This window comes from Pelmatolapia mariae, linkage group LG20 (genome assembly GCF_036321145.2).
Source record: "Pelmatolapia mariae isolate MD_Pm_ZW linkage group LG20, Pm_UMD_F_2, whole genome shotgun sequence".
NCBI classification, from domain to species: domain Eukaryota; kingdom Metazoa; phylum Chordata; class Actinopteri; order Cichliformes; family Cichlidae; genus Pelmatolapia; species Pelmatolapia mariae.
Genome location: NC_086244.1, coordinates 41,191,648 through 41,215,713, shown reverse-complemented (window position 1 = coordinate 41,215,713; position 24,066 = coordinate 41,191,648). Strand labels below are relative to the sequence as shown.

General features: G+C 42.7%; 1 protein-coding gene across 2 annotated transcripts in view; it reads left to right on the top strand.

The window, feature by feature from the left end:
• Positions 1-24,066, top strand: part of LOC134618399 (voltage-gated potassium channel subunit beta-2-like) — a 291,857-nt gene that overhangs the window by 199,247 nt on the left and 68,544 nt on the right. Inside the window, exons 7-9 of one of the 2 annotated variants that reach the window (XM_063463773.1) lie at positions 8,651-8,695; positions 13,062-13,105; positions 19,630-19,716. The exons of the other annotated variant lie outside the window; for it this stretch is intronic. Coding sequence (XP_063319843.1) covers positions 8,651-8,695; positions 13,062-13,105; positions 19,630-19,716 — 176 coding nt within the window. The remainder of the gene's footprint in view (positions 1-8,650; positions 8,696-13,061; positions 13,106-19,629; positions 19,717-24,066) is intronic. 2 annotated transcript variants of the gene reach the window in all.

The following is a 24,066-nucleotide window of genomic DNA, read 5'->3' as shown; positions in this document are numbered from 1 at the left end:
AGGAAAGACTGACCTGAGCTTCTAGGAAGGAACAAAACTCCTTCCAGACACGCGACCTGAATTGCGGACCCCTGTCCGAGACTATGTCAGGGGGAATTCCATCGAGACGGAAGACGTGCTTCGTCAGGAGCCAGGCAGTTTCAAGGGCTGTGGGGAGCTTAGGGAGGGCAACAAAGTGAGCCGCTTTAGAAAAACGATCAATGATGGTTAGAATGACAGAGTTACCTGACGAAGGTGGCAAACCCATGATGAAGTCGACAGCATTATGAGACCAGGGGTGGCTTGGCGTAGGTAGGGGCTGAAGAAGACCAGAGGACGGTTGATTAACACTCTTACTCTGAGCGCAGACTGGACAGGCAGCAATGTATTCGCGACATCCTTGGCGAGGGAGGGCCACCAGGCGAAGCATTGAATAAATGAAAAGGTGTGCTGGGCCCCAGGGTGGCAGGTGAATTTGGCTGTGTGAGCCCAGTGTAGTACCTGAGACCGAATAGAGGAGGGGACAAAGAGTAGTCCAGGAGGACCTATTCCAGGGTCTGGTTCTGTTCTGTTCTGTTGGGCCTCCTTAATGGCGGAGTCTATCTCCCGGGTCAGGGCCCCAATGACTCACGAAGGGGGGATGATGGGAGAGTCACAAGCAGTGTCCTCGGAGGTGGTGAATTGGCGAGAGAGAGCGTCGGGTTTGGTATTGCGGGAACCAGGCCTGTAGGTTATAGTGAACTGAAATCTTGTGAAAAACAGTGCCCACCTGGCTTGTCAGGCATTTAGCCGCTTCGCCAACCGGATATATTCCAAATTTTGCCCTCCAGCCAGTGGCGCCACTCCTCCAGGGCGAGCTTGATGGCTAACAGCTCCCGGTCCCCAACATCATAATTTTGTTCTGCAGGAGTGAGACGTCGAGAATAGTAAGCACAGAATAGTAAGCATAGGGGAGTACGGCCCCCACCCACTTGTCCGAGGCATCCACCTCCACGATAAACTGCTGGCTGAGGTCGGGTTGGACGAGGTTGGGCGCCGAGGCAAAATGTTCCTTCAGGTGCCCAAAAGCCTTCTGAGCTGACTCCTCCCAGCAGAAGGGAACCTTCGGTGAAGTGAGACGGGTTAGTAGCAGAGCAAGCTTACTATAGTCACGAATGAAACGTCGGTAAAATTGGGCAAAACCCAAGAAACTTTGGAGCTCCTTACGGTTTAATGGGGCAGGCCTGTTAATGACAGCTTGAGCCTAAGCTGGGTCGGCCCTGAGATGACCTTGTTCGATGATGTAGCCCAAAAAGGAAACAGTAGTTACAAGAAACTCACACCTCTCTCCTTTCACGAATAGATGATTCTCGAGGTGGGGTTGCAAAACCAGTCTGACGTGACGTTCATATTTGGGGACTGAACATAAAAGGATGAGGATGTCATCAAGATAGACGAAGACAAAGTGATTTATGAAATCCCAGAGCACGTCGTTGACTAAGGCCTGAAACACAGCTGGGGCATTGGTGAGGCCGAATGGCATGACAAGATACTCAAAATGGCCTAAATGTGTGTTGAAGGCCGTCTTCCACTCATCCCCCTCCCTTTTTCTAACCAAGTGGTAAGCATCCGCAGATCCAGTTTAGTAAAGATTGTGGCTCTCTCTCTCACACCCCCATTCTCTGCGGCCTGCTGGAGCGGGGAGGCTAGGAGGAGGAGTTGGCCGTCCGACTGGGGTCTGGAATGTGGGGCCTCCCTGCTGCTGCGGAGTCGGGGCGGTCTGCATCTCCCCACCGCAGGGAAAAGGGTAACACCACCTGGGTCTGGGTGCAGTTTCCCCCTCCAGGGGCAAGGGTACCTAGACCCGGGACTTAGAGTACAATTGGGGAGTGTGATTGTGTGTACAGTGTCTCTTTATGTCTGTCTCCACGTTGGGTGAGTGTTGAGTAATTGCATATGAGAGCATGAGGGTGGGAATGGATGTTTGTATCTGTGTGTGCCTGTATGTCTGTGTCCATATGTCAGGTTGGGTATCAGACGCCACCTCTCTGGGGATATCCCAGGCCCTCCAAGGTATGGAGGCCTATCTCCCCCCACCACTTCCCCTGCCAGTGGCAGACGCCCTCAGACATCGGTGCCTTGGTGGGTCTTTGTGTCCGGGGATGGGAGTCCAGGTACACACCGGCTCACTCCTTGGTGGCTGCTTGTCGGGGCCTGGAGCCTGGGACTCTCCTCAGCTCTTTCTGGGATAGTGGCGCGGCTGCCCCTCTGTTGGTCTTCCTTGGTCTCTTGTGTTCTGAGGGCCTCTGGATGTCTGGAGTTTTGATCTCCTCCATACCTGCTTCATGCCCTGGAGGACGGGGCTGTGGCTCCCCACACCCTCTAGCAGATCATTACATGAAGGAACCTTTCAAAAACAAGCACGCTCATGCTCACAGGTGTACACACGGGTGCTCACACACACAAACGACACCCTTTTTGGCTCCTACCTTAAAGCACACTATGCGCTGTCGATCTTACGTGCTGCACAATAATGTTTAACATTTAGTATTTACTGTTATATTCCCATATATCATAATGATGTTGTTTATTCTATTGCTCTTGTTTTCTTTTGCTTGTTTTCTTTTTTCTTTCTCAACAGGTGATCCAGGTGATTGATATATGTATTTTTTGTCTGCTTATTCTGTTGGTTCTTGTTTTTTGCCCTTTTATCCCCGTCCCTCTTCTCCGCTGTTTTTTTTCTTCCCTCTTTCTTTCTCCCTTTTCTTTTCCTCCTTCAAGTCTGTCCCATATCTAGCAAGTGAAAATAAAAAATAAAATAAACAATAAAAGGTGAATCAAATAGACCATTACGGCAAGGCTGGGATGGTCCATTTGGTAAAGTAAATCCGTTGGGTATCTTTCTTCGCCTTTAGACAATAATTCTGATGGCAAGAGCCAAACAGGAAAGGCAAAAAAAAAGATTGTGGCTCCCTGGAGAAGTTCATATACTGAGTTCAATAGCGGCAGCGGGTACTTTCTTTTTTATTGTGATGTTGTTGAGACCCCGATAGTCAATGCACAGTCATAGGCTTTTGTCTTTCTTAGTAACAAAAATGAAACCCGCAACAACAGGGGATGATGACGGGCGAATTAGACCTGCGGCAAGAGACTCGTTAATGTTTTCTTCCATGCTTTCTCGTTCTGGCTGAGAAAGACTGTATAATCGGCCTGTTGGGAGTGGTGCACCCGGGAGAAGTTTCAGAGTGATTACCAGAGAGGGTTAAGGATATTGGCTCCGTAATGTGGGTGAATTCCGGGAGACGCTTACCACTGAGGGCGGTGACTTGGAGTGAGTGAGCAAGCGAGGCGTCAATGAAATTTTGCTCTGCCCCAGAATCAATTAGTGCATGGAGCTGGTGGGAAATTGAGTGAACAGTTAGCTTAGCCGAAAGCATTAAACGTGGAGGGGACCATGAACAGGAAACCTCGCCCACCCGTACTCTCCTCTCTACTGGTGGGTGCAATCTTTTGGCTGTGCTGGACAAGAACCGGCTCCCTTTTTAGCTCATCACATAGGTTATTCAGTAGAGTACTTATGGTTGACCCCACCCAGTCTCCTCAGCCAAGGTCCAAAATTCAACCGAGTAGTTGGCCATGCTCCTTCCCAACACTGGAATTTAGAGTCCCAATTGTGTCAAAACATGACACAGAGCTCTTGTCTAAATCTCGATCATGGTCAGCTTTGCTCACTAATGCAATTGGTATATCGGTACGTTAGCATGGTGCTGTGTTACCAATAGGAGGCTTGTCTGCTACGATGATCAATGAGTGAATGTCATTTACTTACTAGTACCAGCTGTGTTTCTACACAAAGCAAAAATAATAACTGATCTTATAAAGCATTGAAAGCAGAGCCAGCTGCATCTTGCCTTATAAGCTTTGTCTCCGATAAGTTTACTGAGAAAGGCCCGAGGTTCATCTGCAATGTGCATATGTAAGCCACCGGAAAACAGTCTGAGATGAAAAGACAGATATCCCTTTGTTTTAATATAGATAGATTTGATGAGGTAAGCACTACTTGCCTTCCTTGTCAGAGCAGAACCCTGCTGGTAATGACCCAAATTCATTGAGGTCAGGTGACCTCAACAGGCCACCTTAGCTTACATGATGACTCACATGAGCAATAGTTGGTCAGCAACCCTCAGGACCACCACCAAAGGGGACAATAGTTGTCAGTGAACAGGAGGGAGGACCAACACACAGGGATTTGCGCTCCTTTTATATGTATATATAATAAAAATAATTCCCCTCTTACCCCTGCAGGCAGTCTATCCTCAAAGCTTGGGTCCTCTACCAGAGGCCTGGGAGCTTGAGGGTCCTGTGCAGTATCTTAGCTGGATCCTAGGACTGCGCTCTTCTGGACAGAGATCTCCGATGTTGTTTGCCTAGTTTGGGAGTTCCCACACCTAGCGCTCCGATTACCATTGGGACCACTGTTACCTTTACCCTCAACATTTTCTCGAGCTCTTCTCTGAGCCCTTTGTATTTCTCTAGATTCTCATGTTCCTTCTTCCTGATGCTGATGTTATTGGGAACCGCTACATCTATCACTAAGGCCATCTTCTTCTGTTTGTCTACCACCACTATGTCCGGTTGGTTAGCCATCACCATTTTGTCTGTCTGTGTCTAGAAGCCCCACAGGATCTTAGCTCGGTCATTCTCAACCCCTCTTGGGGGTGTCTCCCATTTTGATCTCATGACTTCCAGGCCATATTTGGCAAAGATGTTTCTATATACTATGCCGGCCACTTGGTTGTGGAGTTCCATGTATGCCCTGCCAGCTAGCATCTTACACCCTGCTGTTATGTGCTGGATTGTCTCAGGGGCTTCTTTACACAGCCTGCACCTGGGGTTTTGCCTGGTGTGGTAGAGTCTCATGGTGCTGGACTTGGGGTGAAACCCTCCATGCACTGTCAGGAGCTTCCTTGTCTTGATGTCAGTGGCTTCTATCTCCTCCTTTGGCCAGCTTATTATTCCAGCAGGGTACCTGATCACGGGCAGGGCGTAGATGTTGATAGCCTCAGTCAGCTGAGACTGCAAGACCAGGTTGACCAACCTGTGCACTGCCTGTATTGATTACAAGAACGCCTATGACTCAGTGCCTCACATCTGGATCCTGGAATGCATAGACCTATACAAGATCAACAGGGCCCTAAGAGCCTTCATCAGGAAGTCAATGGGGATGTGGTGGAGAACACTGGAGGCCAACATTAAGCCCATAGCACAAGTCACCATCAAGTGCAGGATCTTCCAAGGAGATGCTCTGTCCCCACTGCTGTTCTGCATAGGCCTGAATCCCCTCAGTGAGATAATTGACAAGACTGGCTATGGATACCGACTACAGAATAAGATAAGATAAGGTAAGCTAAGATAACCTTTATTAGTCCCACACGTGGGAAATTTGTTTTGTCACAGCAGAAAATGGACAGGGCAAAAGTTATATAGCAAAAATTAGAATACAATACAAATAATATACTGTACACAACTGTACAGAATAGAATAGAATAAAATAAAATACTATATACAGTAGAATAAAATAGAATAAAATATGAAATAGGATAAAAATAGAATACAAATGCTATATACAACTGAGTAAAAATACAACTTTGTCAGAAAAGAGTATTGCACTTAGTCTTATTGCACATGTGTGGATGTGTGTGTTTGATCAGCTGCAAAAGTCTTTGTTGTGGAGTCTGACAGCAGTGGGGAGGAAAGACCTGCGAAATCTCTCCGTCCCATATCGTGGGTGCCGCAGCCTGCCACTGAAGGAGCTGCTCAGTGCTGTCAGAGTCTCCTGCATGGGGTGGGAGATGTTGTCCAACAGGGATAGAAGCTTAGCCACCATTCTCCTGTCACTCACCACCTCCACTGGGTCCAGAGGGCATCCTAGAACAGAGCTGGCCCTTCGGATCAGCCTGTTCAGTCTCTTCCTGTCCCCGGCAGAGATGTTGCCACTTCAGCAGACCACACCATAAAAGATGGCTGAGGCCACCACAGAGTCATAGAAGGTCTTCAGGAGTAGGCCCTTCACTCCAAAAGACCTGAGTCTCCGCAGCAGGTACAGCCTGCTCTGCCCTTTCCTGTAGAGGGCGTCTGAATTATGAGTCCAGTCCAGTTTGTTGATCAGATGAACACCAAGGTACCTGTAGCTGTCTACAGCCTCAATGTCCATACCTTGGATGTTCAGTGGTTGCAGTGGAGGATGCTTGTGCCTGCGGAAGTCTACCACCAGCTCCTTGGTTTTACTAGTGTTGATCTGGAGGTAGTTCAGCTGGCACCAGTCCACAAAATCCTGGGTCAGTCCTCTGTACTCCTTGTCGTCCCCATCAGTGATGAGGCCGACTATTGCAGAGTCATCAGATAACTTCTGCAGGAAGCACTGGATGGAGTTGTGGGAGAAGTCTGCATTGTAGATGGTGAAGAGGAACGGGGCCAGAACCGTTCCCTGTGGGGCCCCCGTACTGCAGACGACCCTGTCTGACACACAGCCCTGAGTTATTACATACTGTGGTCGGTCGGTGAGGTAGTCCAAAATCCAGGTAGTATGGTGATGGTCCACTCCGGAGTTCTCCAGCTTGTCCTTCAGGATTGTGGGAAGAATGGTGTTGAATGGAGCAGTTGTCATCCGATTACATAAAATTTAGTATAACTAACCACTGTTGCTATCACGATATTACTTGGATATTAACCGGTTACTACTTTGATAATTGAGTGGCAATAACTTTATTACATACTTGTTTCTACCTTGTCACCCTTACCTACAACTTTATTACTAAGCTGTATAAGAAAGTGCAACCAATAACGCTACTGAATTAGGGTAGACTGTGGGACTCCTGTGTCAGCTGTTGGTTACTGATAGGGCCAGCAGAATGCAGCTTTGACAATCATCTTTGCAAAAACACATATTCCATATTTCAGTCTACATGGTGACATAGTGATGTCATGAAAACTGTCAGACAGTGAGGTAAAAGCAATTTTCCACGCACACAGAGTGCACAGTTGGGATAAGATGTTGTTAACTTTAACTGAGGACAAAACTGCATGGTACCGACTACAGAATGGAGCAGTTGTCAGCCACCTCCTGTAAATGGATGACATCAAGCTGTATGCCAAGAGTGAATGAGACATCGATTCACTGATCCACACCACCAGGATACACAGCAATGATATCAGAATGTCATTCAAACTGGAGAAATGTAGTCGGATGATAACAAAGAGAGGGAAGGTGGTAAGAACTGAGGGGATCGAACTACCAGAAGGCAACATTGCAGACATTGGGGACAGCTACAAGTACCTGGGGGATCCCACAGGCAAATGGGAACCATGAAGAGGCGCTAGAAAAGCTGCAACCACCAAGTACCTGCAGAGGGCCAGGCAAGTCATGAGAAGCCAGTTGAACGGTAAGAACAAGATCCGGGCTATCAACAACTATGCCCTGCCCATCAGGTACCCTGTTGGGATAATAAGCTGGCCAAAGGAGGAGATAGAAGCCACTGACATCAAGACAAGGAAGCCCCTGACCATGCATGGAGGGTTTCACCCCAAGTCCAGCACCCTGAGGCTGTACGCTAAGCGGAAGGAAGGAGGCCAGGGACTCGTGAGTGTCAGCACCACAGTCCAGGATGAGACAACAAACATCCACGAATAGATCACAAAGATGGCCCCAACTGACAGCGTGCTCAGTGAATACCTCAGGCAGCAGAAACCCAAGAAAGAGGAGGAAGGCAAGGAACCATCATGGAAGGACAGGCCCCTGCACGGTGTGCACCACCGGCAGATAGCGGAGGTGGCTGATATCCAGAAATCCTACCAGTGGCTGGACAAAGCTAGACTGAAAGACAGCACGGAGGCACTAATCATGGCAGCACAGGAACAAGCTCTGAGCACAAGATCAATAGAGGCTGGGGTCTATCACACCAAGCAAGTCCCCAGTTGCAGGCTGTGTAAAGATGCCCCTGAGACAATCCAGCACATAACAGCAGGGTGCAAGATGCTAGCAGGCAAGGCATACATGGAACGCCATAACCAAGTGGCTGGCATAGTACACAGGAACATCTGTGCCGAGTATAACCTGGAAGTCATGAGATCAAAATCGGAGACGCCCCCAGAGGGGTGGAGAATGACCGAGCTAAGATCCTGTGGGACTTCCAGATACAGACGGACAAAATGGTGATGGCTAACCAACCGGACATAGTGGTGGTAGACAAACAGAAGAAGACGGCCGTAGTGATAGATGTAGCGGTTCCCAATGACAGCAACATCAGAAAGAAGGAACACGAGAAGCTCGAGAAATACTAAGGACTCAGAGAAGAGCTCGAGAAAATGTTGAGGGTGAAGGTAACGGTGGTCCCGTTGGTAATCGGAGCAATAGGTGCAGTGACTCCCAAACTAGGCGAGTGGCTCCAGCAGATCCCAGGGACAACATCGGAGATCTCTGAAGAGTGCAGTACTAGGAACAGCTAAGGTACTGCGCAGGACCCTCAAGCTCCCAGAGGACCCGAGCTTGAAGGATAGACCGCCCGCAGGGGCAAGCGGGGATATATATATTTATTTATATATACCTTCCACATTATATTTTTTTTCAGTAATTATATTTGAGATGACTGGAATCCAGCAGTCTGATTTTTGTGTTTATTTGTCTTTTCTCAAGGCGCTCCAGTTTAGTTATCACCACCAAAATCTTCTGGGGTGGAAAGTAAGTATTCATTGTCTTTTCTTAAAGTATACATGTTTTCTCTCTCAGGTTGCCCACTCATCTCACTTTCTATGATGATGATGATTAATTATAAGAAGATGGTGCTGACAGATAGATACAACTATCTAGACCTTGAAGGCAATTATCAGAATCAAAATCCTTAATAATCCCTAAGGAAATTATGTGGTTACAATTGCTCCAAGACAACAAGAACAGCAACAGACTGAACTAACTTAATTGATAACAAAGTTACCAAGTATGAGAAATAGCTCTAATATTTGCCAGTAGCTTGATTATAAATGTCCAGAATATTACAGCAACTACATATGTATGATTGACATTTTAAGATAAGATAAGATAAGATAAGATAAGATGACCTTTATTAGTCCCACAGGTGGGAAATTTGTTTCGTTACAGCAAAAGTGCAAAGTTATTTAGCAGAAATTAGAAAACACTGGAATGGAATAAAATAAAATTAAATACTATATACAATAGAATAAAATAGAATACAAATGCTATATCCAACTGAGTAAGAAAATACAAAAGTACAACTCTGTCAGAAAAAGAATTGCACATATAGCAGTCTTATTGCACATGTGTGGGTTTGTGTAGGTTTGATCAGCTGCAAAAGTCTTTGTTGTAGAGTCTGACAGCAGTAGGGAGGAAAGACCTGCGAAATCTCTCCATCCCATATCGTGGGTGCCGCAGCCTGCCACTGAAGGAGCTGCTCAGTGCTGTCAGAGTCTCCTGCATGGGGTGGGAGATGTTGTCCAACAGGGATGAAAGCTTAGCCACCATTCTCCTGTCACTCACCACCTACACTGGGTCCAGAGGGCATCCTAGAACAGAGCTGGCCCTTCGGATCAGCCTGTTCAGTCTCTTCCTGTCCCCAGCAGAGATGCTGCCTCCCCAGCAGACCACACCGTAAAAGATGGCTGAGGCCACCACAGAGTCATAGAAGGTCTTCAGGAGTGGGCCCTTCACTCCAAAAGACCTGTAGGGCAGAGCAGGCCCAACAGGAAAGGCCTGCTCTGCCCTTTCCTGTAGAGGGCGTCTGAGTTATGAGTCCAGTCCAGTTTATTGATCAGATGAACACCAAGGTACCTGTAGCTGTCCACAGCCTCGATGGCCATACCTTGGATGTTCAGGTGTTCTCACATTTGTCAAAAAATGCAAAAATCAGAAATCTTTGGACTGTAATGATATTGATATGATAATGGTTAAAAGAGTCATTGAGGCTATTATAAAACCGTTTACATACATCTGTAATTTATCATTTCAAACTGGTCAATTTCCAGATAGAATGAAAATAGCAAAAGTTATACCTCTATACAAATCTGGCAACAAACACCATTTCACAAACTACAGGCCTGTCTCTTTACTACCTCAATTCTCAAAAATTCTCGAAAAACTGTTTAAAAACCGACTGGAAAAATTTATAGATAAACATAAACTACTCACCGAGAGTCAGCACGGATTCAGATCAAGCAGATCAACATCAGTGGCACTATTAGATTCAATAGAATACATCTGTCTGTGAAGGTTCTCAGTCATCCAGGTCATCGTAGTCAAAGGAGTTTGCAAAGAAAAGCGTCTGGACTTCTTTAAGTTGCTTGAAGACGTTTCACCTCTCATCCGAGAAGCTTCTTCAGTTCTAAGGTCAAATAGCCGAGGTTTGAAAGAGTGAAAGAGGCCATCTATGTCCACTGTGAGCGACCATCTTTGAACAGAGGCGGTGGTTTACGACACCAACTGTCTGCCATCTATAATCCAGTTTTGAGTTCCCTCCCCAGACGCCTTAATGCCCACTCACATCCTGGGCCATCTGACCTCAGGAATTCACATGACAAGGTGGGGCCAGGTTTCACGAGCTCACCCGAAACCCTGGCTGATTAGGTCCCACACCCGCTTTCACACCTTGGCTCATGTGATTAGAGGATCACCAGGGGGTCCTTTGTCCCTCTTTGGTGGGAAACTCCCACTGGGTTTAAATCTGGGACTCTCGGCCATTTGACCTTAGAACTGAAGAAGCTTCTCGGATGAAAGGTGAAACATCTTCAAGCAACTTAAAGAAGTCCAGACGCTTTTCTTTGCAAACTCCTTTGAATAGAATACATCACAAATTCCATAGACAAAAAGCAATATGTGGCTGGTTTACTCATAGACTTGACAAAGGCATTTGACACTATAGATCATGATATATTAATAAGAAAACTGGAACGTTATGGTGTCAGAGGGGTAGTTTTAGATTGGGTCCGGAGTTATTTAAGTGACAGGAAGCAGTTTGTGAAATTAAACGGTGTTTGCTCCTAAGTATGTACATTGCTTGTGGTGTACCCCAAGGGTCAGTTTTGGGTCCAAAATTCTTCAACTTGTACATTAACGACATCTGTAAAGTGTCCAAAGTATTAAAAATGGTTCTCTTTGCTGACGATACAAACATTTTTTGCTCTGGTGATGATCTGCAGAATTTATTGGAGGATATGACTAATGAAATAAGTAAAGTGAAGTTCTGGCTTGATAAAAACAAATTATCATTAAATTTGAATAATTCCAAACTTATGTTATTTGGAAATAGTAGTTTAAATACAAATGCAAAGATTCAAATAAATGATGTTGATATTGAAAGAGTCAGTGAAAATAAATTTCTGGGGGTAATAATAGATGAAAAACTTAACTGGAGAGCTCACGTAAGATATATTCATTCCAAAGTATCATGAAGCATTGCAATACTAAACAAGGCAAAGCAGGTATTCGACAGAACATCACTTCATATTCTCTACTGTTCACTGGTTTCACCATACTTAAGCTATTGTGCAGAGATCTGGGGCAATAACTATAAAACCACATTACTTTCACTTTTTACTCTTCAAAAAAAGCAATTCGAATCATCCACAATGCAGGTTATAGGGAACATACAAACTCACTATTTTTGCAGTCTGAAATATTGAAAATTGACGATCTAGTGAAATTCCAAACAGCACAAATTCTATTCAAAGCAAAAAATAAAGAACTGCCAGGTAATATACAGAGTATGTTTTTTCTTGAAAGAAGGAAGCTATAATTTAAGGGGTTTTTGTAACTTCAAAACAGGGAAGGTCCTTACTACAAGAAAAAGCTTTTGTGTTTTTGTTCATGGAGTGAAACTGTGGAACAATCTGAATATGGAATTAAAGCAATGTCCAAACATAAAACAGTTCAAAAAGAGTTATAAAAATATGATCTTATTGAACTATTAAGAAAAGGAAAATATTGAAATTAAGTGAATGTCTCTATTGAAAAAATAAATAAATAAATAAAAAATTCATGATGTTATATTATAGTATATAGTATATCAGAAATCTGTTCACTATATTTTATTACAAATTATATCAGTAAGGAAGCTGACTAAATATTAACTGATAATTTATACCAAAGGGGTGGGATTAAATAAGTGTTTACGTCTTCCCACTCCCTTTCAACATGTAAATTAATCAGAACAGCAGCTATATTGAAATGTATTGATTTTTTTGTATAGTATTTTTTTTCTCTCTTATTTTCTTTTCTAAATACACCTGTATATTGTTTACATGTTTGAAATAAATTACCAATCAATCAATCAATACTGTGGTCGGTCAGTGAGGGAGTCCAGAATCCATGTAGTGAGGTGATGGCCCACTCCTGAGTTCTCCAGCTTGTCCTTCAGGACTGTGGGAAGAATGGTGTTGAAGGCACTGGAGAAATCAAAGAACAAGATGCTCACAGTGCTCCCAGCGGTCTCCAGGTGAGAGAGGGAACGATGTAGGAGGTGGATGACAGCATCATCCGCTCCAATGCCAGGTTGGTAGGCAAACTGAAATGGGTCCAGTGATGAGCTCACCAGGTGCCGAAGCTGAGCCAGGACCAGCTGCTCCAGGGTCTTCATCATTCATTTTACTCTAAACTGTAAAACTTTATTTGTGATTTTCACAGTAAATGCAACTATTGCACTGTGTACTGTGCATCAGATAAAATTGTAGCAGGAATGACTTCCTGTGTTGTTCAGTTGTGCATTTGCTTAATCTCAGTCTGTCACTGAACATGCTAATAGTTATTGAGTGGGTGGAAGGTATTGTCCAGCATTGTCTTTATCTTGGACAACATCCGCCTCTCCGACACCACACAGTAATGGAGGCTGAAGTCCAGTTCTATCTCCACAAGATTAGTAGCTTTGCGGATCAGTTTATGGAGTCTGTTGATATCTGCAAACTTTAACCAGCTACCCCAGCATGCAACAGCATGGGAAAAAGGCAAATACTTTTCCAAGGCTATCTAATCTATCTGTAGTGTTGTTAAAAAGTACTATGTTAAATTTTGAATTTGATTTATTATGGGTTTTTTTTTTCAGAGCAGAAATGGAGAGAGGATTATCTAGAAAACATATACTTGAAGGTAAGATTATTAGCTACAACTGTAAATTTGAAATCTTTTTCCCCAGTATGCAAACATTGATGGTTTGCATACCGGGGACATAGTTTTGTTTTCTTCTTTGTCACCAATTACTTTTTTAGTCTGTTTTTCAAAGAAACGCAATTAATAATTAGGTGAGAATTAGATGCTTGAAAATGAGGGGAAAACATTTTCTAAGCATGGAAAATAAAAATATTGGTTTGTTGAGTGTCTCCAGCACCAGACTTGGGTTTAATTGCATTTTAGAAAATAGCTGAAACTGTTTTTAAACATATGTTTTAAAATTTTAAATAAATGATTCAGTTAGCATTTTAGCTGTGATTATGTTAGATTGTCTAGTTGTACATAACAGTGGGAATAGGTTTGTCTACAATTTTTGTACATAGACCCATAAATGCTTATGAATTTATTTATTTTTTATTTAATCCACTGAAATCGAGCAGACAGTCTACACTTCATTTGTATCTTTACTGATTAATTTTAAATCTCTTGGTCTGGTACGTCAAAACATGCCTTGACCTAAATATTAGAATAGTTTCTTAGCAGGATAGACTTAAAATTACATCTGATGATTTGAAAAGATACGTAATGTCTGAAAGCTGGAAACAGAGTTTAACTAGTATCAACTAGTCAGACGTTTCTGTCTGATGTCAGACTAGCAAAAATATATCCATATAATTAATACACCCATTGCATAAGCTTGGTCCACAATGTTGGCAATAACTCGTTCCTTGTAGGAATATATATATATATATATATATCAACCAAAATTAACACATTAACGCAAATTAATCCGCCATCATGGTCAATGCGATTAAAATTTTTTAATGCAATTAACACATCTGGAGTGCAGAATGAGTCAAAATCCCTGAAAAGTCTCTGTCAACGCATTTCGGGGGGTTTATCCAAGTAGAGTTACCTTTGCACATGCGCAAATGGGTAGTTGATCTTGTAGTGACGGACAGCTGAACCAACAGACTCAATATGAAAGATGATAAATGCGCATCGGCCCTCTCGATAGGGAATTTGAGTATCAAAATAAATAACAAGATGGCACAGTCGACTGACATAAAGTATTATGCACATTGTGCAAGAAGGAATTTTCTTTTCACCGAAGCACTTCCAGCTTAAAATATCATATTGACGCGAAGCATACATTAGCCGGGGATGCTGCTAGGACTTTGGCTAATGCGTCAACCAGCTTGCGACAAACCACTCATGGGGACTCAGTAAGTGTACCTCAGAAATATCGACTGACACAATTGCCAAGTGGATTGCAACAAACTGCAGACATATTAATATCGTTGAGAACACGTGAAAAAAGTAATAGTACACCTTGTGTCAAAATTTGATTGATGACCCTAGCCTTGACCTTTTGACCTTACCGGAAGTACTCCAGAAATGACTAATCGAATCCAGATGTGTGACTAATTTGATCCATATGCGTGACGAATTGCATCCGGTGGGGGAGGTACTCCGGAAGTGACTAATTTCACCTGACAAATTGCATCTGGTGGGAAAAAAACATTTATGTTTTGTCCAGAGAGGGAGGGGGTCGGTGGAGGGATGGTTGAGGAAAAGTTCAGGGATAATTCTGATCAGAGAGGGAGGGGGGTCATTCCAGGGGCATGAAAAGTTCAGGGGGGTAACACAGCAGATTTCTGATGAGTCAGTGGAGATCAGAGCGCATGCTGCATACAGAGACAGAATGATCGCAGCAGTTAGTTTTTCACAGAAGAGAGTTGAACTCATAGTTGGAATTCTGTTTAGTACATTGTTTAAATGTTTCAGTCTCTATTATTAGCATCAATGTTATGACAAGGATCTTGATAACCATTTTCACCTACAAATGTAACAATTTTCTTGGTAAAGACTATTTCTTTTTACCATAAAGGGCTATTTCTTTTTACCATAGCGGCTTTAGATTTATTTTACTTTCTTATATTAACCTTTTTACAGATGCAATAAAATAAAAACCTTTCAGATTATCTGACTAATAATGGATTGCATATATATAGTGCCTCAAATTTACAATTCCATTATTCATTCACTCTCACATCCACACACTGGTGGAGGCAAGCTACACCAGTGCTTGTAATGAAAAAAGAAGGACTTTCTATTGCTTGTAACCTACAGAGTACCATGCAAAGAATTTCATACAGACCGCCCACTCATCTCCTTGTATGTGTAAAATATAACCCTTAGTAAAAAAAAAGGAACCACGCCCATATTCAGAACTCGATCCTATTTAGCATCCAAAATAATTTTATTAAAGCAGTTTTACCCAATCCACTTTCCAGGAAACTGTTCATCTAGGAATGCTCAGACCTGGCTCCCATAATGTTGTGGTGCACCATCTTACTGGAAAAACTTAGGGAACGTGCCTATGGAGGACCACTTTAATAAACTGCATTTCAAAATCTATTTCCCTTTCCTGTTCGCTCAGGGATTAACTTCTGGATTAGCTGCTGGATTAGCTGTTGGATTAACAACTTCATTTTAAAAATAGTGCGGCTATTCAAATTAGCCACACCGTGGGATGTAAGTCTGCCTGGATTTTTCTAGCTCATAGCTTCGCCCTGCTAAGAAGCGTGTGTGCTTGTACAAAGGCCGTTCAGCCTCGGGATTTACACTCGGCTCGACACGGATATGTGAAGAATGAAGGGACCCTGCAGCGAAACGGAGAGCGCAACCTCTGACTGAGGGCCTGTTTACTCAGTCTGACCACCTGTTGAAGGTAACGTGCTAACGTTATCAGTGAATGCTTAAATTGCACTGATTAGAATATACTGGACATCCAAAGCTAAGATTCAGCGCACTGTGTTAGAGGCTGGGATTTGATGAAATTATCATATATACAACCTTTGATCATCGTTTATGTCCAGTTGAGAATAAATCTGTGCACTCACATATTAAATGAACTGAAATCAGTAGTGTGATCTCCAGTCTTGATATATTGAATGAGAGAACTGACAGCTGTTATTTTAATCAGCCTGTCTCAGTTGTTTTAACTCTAAGCATCATAAAGTAATGTGGTAACATCTGGACTGACGAGTTTACTGTCAGCATTTTAATCGCTAGTTTAAAGGCTGTAGGTTGCAGCCATTGCTCTAACACTGTATAAATGTAACAGGGCTCAGTGCTGGTTCCAACAGTCTGAGCTGCTTCCAGCTTTATTTGTGAAGAGCACAGCAGCTTACAAAACACGTATCTAGCTCGTACAGCTGCGATGTAATACTTTCATAAGCTAAGATGACCTTAAAATAACGCGGCTACGTGCGGTGATGCTAGCATTAGCCACGTTAGCACGTTACCTTCAACAGGTGGTCAGACTGAGTAAACAGGCCCTCAGTCAGAGGTTGCGCTCTCCGTTTCGCTGCAGGGTCCCTTCATTCTTCACATATCCGTGTCGAGCCGAGTGTAAATCCCGAGGCTGAACGGCCTTTGTAATTGGGGTGGCTGTAGCTCAGGTGGCAGAGCAGATCAGCCACTAATCAGAAGGTCGGTGGTTCGATCCCAGGCTGCCTCCTGGCTGCATGCCAAATATCCTTGGGCAAGATACTAACCCCATGTTTGCCTACTGGTGGTGGTCAGAGGGCCCGGTGGCGCCAGTGTCCGGCAGCCTCGCCTCTGTCAGTGCGCCCCAGGGCAGCTGTGGCTACAATGTAGCTTGCCATCACCTGTGTGTGAATGGGTGAATGACTGAATGTAGTGTAAAGCGCTTTGGGGTCCTTAGGGACTGAGTAAAGCGCTATACAAATGCAAGCCATTTACCATTACAAGCACACACGCTTCTTAGCAGGGTGAAGCTATGAACTAGAAAAATCCAGGCAGACGGCCTGTGTCTGTCCAACCAATCAGAGAGCTCCTTACATCCCACGGTGTGGCTAATTTGAATAGCCGCACGATTTTTAAAATGAAGTTGTTAATCCAACAGCTAACCCAGCAGCTAATCCAGAAGTTAATCCCTGAGCGAACAGGAAAGGGAAATGGATTTTGAAATGCAGTTTATTAAAGTGCAATTGGAAAAAGGATTTTGAAATGCAGTTTATTAAAGTGCAATTGGAAAAAGGATTTTGAAATGCAGTTTATTAAAGTGCAATTGGAAAAATGGATTTTGAAATGCAGTTTATTAAAGTGCAAGTGGAAAAAGGTTTTTGAAATGCAGTTTATTAAAGTGCAATTGGAAAAAGGATTTTGAAATGCAGTTTATTAAAGTGCAATTGGAAAATGGATTTTGAAATGCAGTTTATTAAAGTGCAATTGGAAAAATGGATTTTGAAATGCAGTTTATTAAAGTGCAAGTGGAAAAAGGTTTTTGAAATGCAGTTTATTAAAGTGCAAGTGGAAAATGGATTTTGAAATGCAGTTTATTAAAGTGCAATTGGAAAAAGGATTTTGAAATGCAGTTTATTAAATTGGAATTCAAAAATGTTTTTTGAAATGCAGTTTTTAAAAGCGTTTTAAAAATCAGTTTATTAAATTGGAATTCAAAAATGAATTTACAAATGCAGAATTTATTCTACAATTCATTATTTAAGCACAGAATTCTTTTTTTCAATGCGCGTGGCTCTTGTGGTCCTCCATACGTGCCAGCTTCAGTGCATAAAGAGGGAAACACATCATCATGTAGCAATTTCAAATATCCAGTGGCCTTGAGGTTTCCATTGATGAAGAATGGACCCACTATCATTGTACCCCATATACCACACCAAACCATCACTTTTGTTGTTCCAACAGTCTTGGAGGGATCCATCCAATGTGGGTTAGTGTCAGACCAATAGCGGAGGTTTTGTTTGTTAACTTCACCATTCACATAAAAGTTTGCCTCATCACTGAACAAAATCTTTTGCGTGAACTGAGGGTCCTGTTCCAATGTTTGTTTTGCCCATTCTGCAAATTCTGTGCGCCGATCTGTGTCATCCTCGTTGAGATGCTGCAGTAGCTGGAGTTTGTAAGGGTGCCATTTGTGAGTAGCTAATATCCGCCGAAGGGATGTTCGACTATTGCCACTCTCCAGTGACATGCGGCGAGTGCTACGCTGTGGGCTCTTGCTGAATGAAGCTAGGACAGCCACTGATGTTTCTTCATTAGTGACAGTTTTCTTGCGTCCACATTTTGGCAAATCCAACACTGAACCAGTTTCATGAAACTTAGCAAGCAGTTTGTTAACTGTAGCATGGGAGATGGGTGGTCTCGCAGGGTGTCTTGCATTCAGTGTTGGGTGTAATGCGTTACTAAGTAACGCGTTACTGTAATTAAATTACTTTTCCACTGAAAAACTAGAGTAAGTAATTACTGTTCCTTTTTAGGTATTTTAATTACAGTTACTTACAATGTACTTGCGTTACATTGTAAAATAATTAAACTCGCTGAATATCATTATTTAATTTCAATAATTTATCTTCTAAACGTAGAAGTAAACTCTGCCGCTTTAACATCGTTGTAGTGCAGGTGCACGTCATTTCGCCAGTTTGCTGCAATATTGTATTTTCAATACAATATTGACTAAATAATTAGTAATTAGTAATTAATTACTTTTTTAAAGTAACTTACCCAACACTGCTTGCATTGAAATCTGCTGCAATGACCCGGTTACTGCGTTCACCAGATATCAACACAATTTCGATCCGCTCCTCACGTGTTAACCTCTTCGACATGTCAATGGCTGTGAACAAAGAGAAACTTGTAAATAACGCATGAAAGAATAAAGTTACGTTGAAACCAAGCACACCATTGTTTTTCTTGTGACATTACCAATAAGTTTGCTGTGTCACATGGCCCTCTTCCTATTGAAAAAATAAAAGTTGTGTCCAAGATGGCCGACTTCTAAATGGCCACCATGGTCACCACCCATCTTGAGGAGTTTGCCCCCTCACATATACTAATGTGCCACAAACAGGACTTTAATATCACCAACCATTCCCATTTTATTACGGTGTATCCGTATAAATGGCCCACCCTGTATATTATATATGAGTGTATACTTACCTATTAGTATATAGGTTTTGTATTTCACAGGAACGTGTGTTAAAGGATTGAAGAAAACTATTCAAATTCTCTTTGAATTTAAGCATACATTCATTGTGTTTATTCTGCATTTACTTCATTATATTGCATGAATGTCTGTTACAAGCTTAAATATACAGTTAAAAAATGTCATTGCAACCAAGCTATTGATCGTGGCTCAAGAGTTGGCAGTTCGTCTTGTGATCGGAAGGTTGCCGGTTTGAGCCCTGGTTCCGACAGTCTCGGTCGTTGTGTCCTTGGGCAAGACACTTCACCCTTTGCCTACTGGTGGTGGTCAGAGGGACCGGCAGCCTCGCCTCTGTCATTGCGCCCCAGGGCAGCTGTGGCTACAATGTAGCTTGCCATCACCAGTGTGTGAATGGGTGGATGACTGGATGTAGTGTAAAGCGCTTTGGGGTTCATAGGGACCAAGTAAAGCACTATACTAATACAGTCCATTTACCATTTATATACACAAACTTCTCTTTATAAAACAGGTCTGAAAGCATCACTTGACAGGCTTCAGCTGGAGTATGTAGACATCGTTTTTGCGAATCGACCAGATCCCAATACACCTATTGAAGGTATGTGGATACTAATCCTCCCACCCACTACAGGGCTAGTGTTATAGCCCTTATTTAAATAAACTTAATCATTGTTTGTCTGCTTGCCCATGTAGCATTTTATACCATTCTTTTGATATTCACGTACAAAGCTCAGATATAGAGCGCATGCTTTGCATGTATGAGGTCCTGGGTTCAATCCCCAGCATCTCCAGTTTTATAGGGGTAGGGATAGCTCAGTAGGTAGAGTGATGGCCCCATGATCGGAAGGTCGAGAGTTCAAATCCACTGACCGGCTACCTTGAGCAAGGTACCGTCCCTACACACTGCTCCCTGAGTGCCCAGTGGCTGCCAGTGCTTCACCCATGGGGATCAATAAAGTATACATTAAAAGAGACAAGGGAAAAAGGCAAAAATAGAAATTGGGTAAATAATGTGTTGATAAAATAAATACATTCAAAATCATTTTCTAAGTAAATAAATAAACTGTTATAAAATGTAAATAAAGTGCAAATGAAATATAGCCTCATAATCTGTGAGTGAATCTAAACGATGCTTCAGCAGTACACCTTTTTTTCATTGGCAGAACCAGAAGTTACTCTTTATATTTGAGACAAATAAACAACAACAAACATTCACAACAGTCCATTTTTTGGCAAGCTGTAACTCCCCTTTAATATTCACCTCCTAAAGAAACATTTGAGCCTACCTCTGAGACACGATCAGATCCAGTCTGGGTGAAACTCAGAGTACCTTCTAGTGTTACTCTGAGTCTGCTCCGGGCTTTGATCTTGGTTGTGGCCACAATGAAAACTTTTGATTCACACAGATATGTAGTTGTGAATGGAAAAACGAGTTTTATCAGCTCTCAGTGTCAGACATGGGTACTCCTTTGAGACAGCAATCCAGAAGGAGCCCAGGTTTAGTTTGCCCCATTGGAACTTTAAAGTGCTGTCAGTGGGAACTTTCTGAAGCTGGAATTCCATCATTTTCAGTGGGATCCACAGAAAATGGGTCCAAAATCCAATGTGTCCTTCTCTGAGATGATCAGGGAAATATTCATCAAATTTCTCTGTCAGTTGTGTGCTGACAGACAGAGTCACTGATCTTCACCTGAGGGGAGTTTTCCAAGATGTGAGACAAAAGTGAAAACATGTCCATCCTCTTTTCCTGGCCCCTCTTAGCAAGCTTCCTCTTGAAAGCTTCAACTTTGTCTGTTGCGGTTTCTCCACTGAAGTGAGATGGTTCAACAGTAAAAAAAAAAATGTTACAGAAGTAGGCAAGCTTATCTGTGAACTTTGAGTTGGCATAATAATGTGCAAGAAGAGATTTTTTCTTTGTGCGAAAAGAACAAAGCTCATTCCACAGTTCAAACAAACTCTTGAGGACCAGTCCTCTTGAAAGCCATCTCACCTCATTGTGGTAGAGCAGCTGGACATGATCTGCATCCATGTTCTCACAAAGCTTGGCCAAATATCTGTAGTTCACAGCATCATTTTTAATGAAGTTGATGGTTTCACACTTAAATCCATCACCTCATGCATCTTTTTTGCTGCAAGGCTTTCACGTAGGGGTGGGTTTTGTTTATCGATTTATCGATTCAAATCGATTCTAGCTTGGATAACGTGATATCGATTCTCCAAAAGTTGAATCTGTTGAATCTGTTCATCTGGACGTAGCGTACGCTACGTCCAGATGAACAGATTCAACTTTTGGAGATTTACTTTCCTGGATGATTGAGAATGCATCAAGACGTGATATCGATTCATTAAAATCCTGAATCGATTTTTTAATATAAATTTATTTTGCCCGAAACGCCAGAATCTCAGGTTAAACCTCACAAAATTTCAACAACCACCAAACAGCTAAAACAGTAAATGAGAGCAGACACGGATTCTACACAAAGATGTTAGCACAAAACGCGGACCCGTCGACGGATCAGAATCAGTGAGATGTCGCCTTTCTGTCCCGACGGCACAGACAGGGTCGGTGCTGAAAGCCGACAGCTCACTGATTCTGATGTTTCGGCAGGTCCGCGCTTTGTGTTTACACCCTTTTTGCGCTAGATTCTGAAGCTGCAGGTTTTATCTCTCTCCAAACAATATTGACTGAACCAGCAGCAAAAGAAGATCCAAACTACGCTTCACATAAATATCGTCATCAATTCCCTCTTACTTTTGCTGTGTTGCTTTCACCACGATAAAAATCACACTTCATGCAGAGCTCTCTCTCTCTCTCTGTACTTCAAGAACAGTTTCCCGTCTAAAAATCTCTTTTTTCTGTATTATTCGCTTTCTTATTACGCACAAGTTGTTTACAGCGCTGTCGGCCGCTGTTTTTTTTCCTTTTACTTACTTCCAAAAAGAAAGCCTAATTTATGCTGTTCATTAGGCTACTGAACAAATTCAAACTTTTTAAAATTATGCAAAATTGCAAAACGCTTAGCTGTGTCTCTAATAAAACCTCTGTAACTTTGCTCTGCGTCATTTCAGCAGCATCAGGTAATGTTCATATGTTGATTAATAGTTTTCTTTCGTTTTTGATCTACTGCAGAATATTTTTAAGGTTATCTGCTATAAAATCCCAGGCCAGGAAAATCTCCTTCATGTTTTTCTGTGTTTTATCCTCAGTTACTTTGACACAAAGGCATCTGCTGTGATGCTTACACCTTTGATAAAGTCTTGCAAGTGTTAGCTTTCTTTTTATAGATATAAAAATATGGAAATGTACTGATGCGTGATTAGAATTATAATACTTCTGACTGTCTCAGGCAAAATTTCCCTGATTCAAATCGAATTGAATCGAATCATTGATCAAATCGATTCGGGACCCTATGAATCGGAATCGAATCCATTCTAGAAATCAGTGACGATACCCAGCCCTACTTTCACAGTGGAGAAAACAGTGGGTCCATTTAGCTTCTGGTGCAATACCAAGAATCTATTCAGTTCAATTCAATTCAATTTTATTTATATAGCGCCAAATCACAACAAAAGTCGCCTCAAGACGCTTTATATTGTACAGTAGATACACAGAAAAAACCAACAATCATATGACCCCCTATGAGCAAGCACTTTGGCGACAGTGGGAAGGAAAAACTCCCTTTTAACAGGAAGAAACCTCCGGCAGATCCAGGCTCAGGGAGGGGCGGGGCCATCTGCTGCGACCGGTTGGGGTGAGAGAAGGAAAACAGGATAAAGACATGCTGTGGAAGAGAGACAGAGATTAATAACAGATATGATTCAATGCAGAGAGGTCTATTAACACATAGTGAGTGAGAAAGGTGACTGGAAAGGAAAAACTCAATGTCTCATGGGAATCCCCGGCAGCCTACGTCTATCACAGCATAACTAAGGGAGGATTCTGGGTCACCTGGTCCAGCTCTAACTATATGCTTTAGCAAAAAGGAAAGTTTTAAGCCTAATCTTAAAAGTAGAGATAGTGTCTGTCTCCCAAATCCAATCTGCCTTGTGATGCCGTGATGCCTGCGAGTCATTGAAGCTGCACCATTACTGACAGCACACCACAGTTCTGCCAGTCCAGGTCATTCTTAGTGAAGTAGTTGTCAATGCAGCGGAAACATTCCTGAGCCGTGGCTCGTGTTGGTAGCTCTCCACAAAACAGCTCTCCCAGCAATAACGAAAAAAACCCCAGCAGCAATGCACCATTCGTGACATCAGTGGAGAAAAAAATGAAAAAATTGACTACTTTTTATTCTTTCCAGAAGCTAATGCTGTATGTCTAAGGCCATGTCCATGATATGGTGGCTCACAGTGTCGTCTGAGAGTGGGATGGTCAATAGGTTCAATAGGTCAATAGGTTGAGAGCGTGGGATGTTTGGTTTTGAGATGCCGTTTTAATTTTGAAGGCTTCAGTGCTTTGTTGGATAGCATTAGTCTACACTCCACACATTGGGCTCATGGGTACGCCTCGTTTCCTCCGTTCACAAACCCATACTTCAGGAAGTCAGGGTTGTTCTTGGGAAAAATGTTTGACTTTTGGGAGGGGAAGTTGTCCCTTTTATCTTCATTTTTGCGTTTTAAGAACTTCTCCATATATTTTTCTAACTGCAAACAGCAGGCAGAGTGTCTTCTTCTGTTTGCTTATTGAGGCTGATAAAACAACTCCTACCAAGCGGTGGGAAGCTGTATTGTAACTGAGATTTACATGGATAACAGTAGTCCCTGGTGTCTTCAATTAATAATCTATGATGTGTCCCGTGGCCCTCATGGCCCACAGGTGTCAAACCGTAATTATACAGAATAACAGGGACAAAGACACTAGCCCCAAAGACCTATCAGTGTAAATTCTATTAGTTTACTACAGAAAAAAAATGAAAGAATGCGAAATATTTACAACCACTGTTTAATA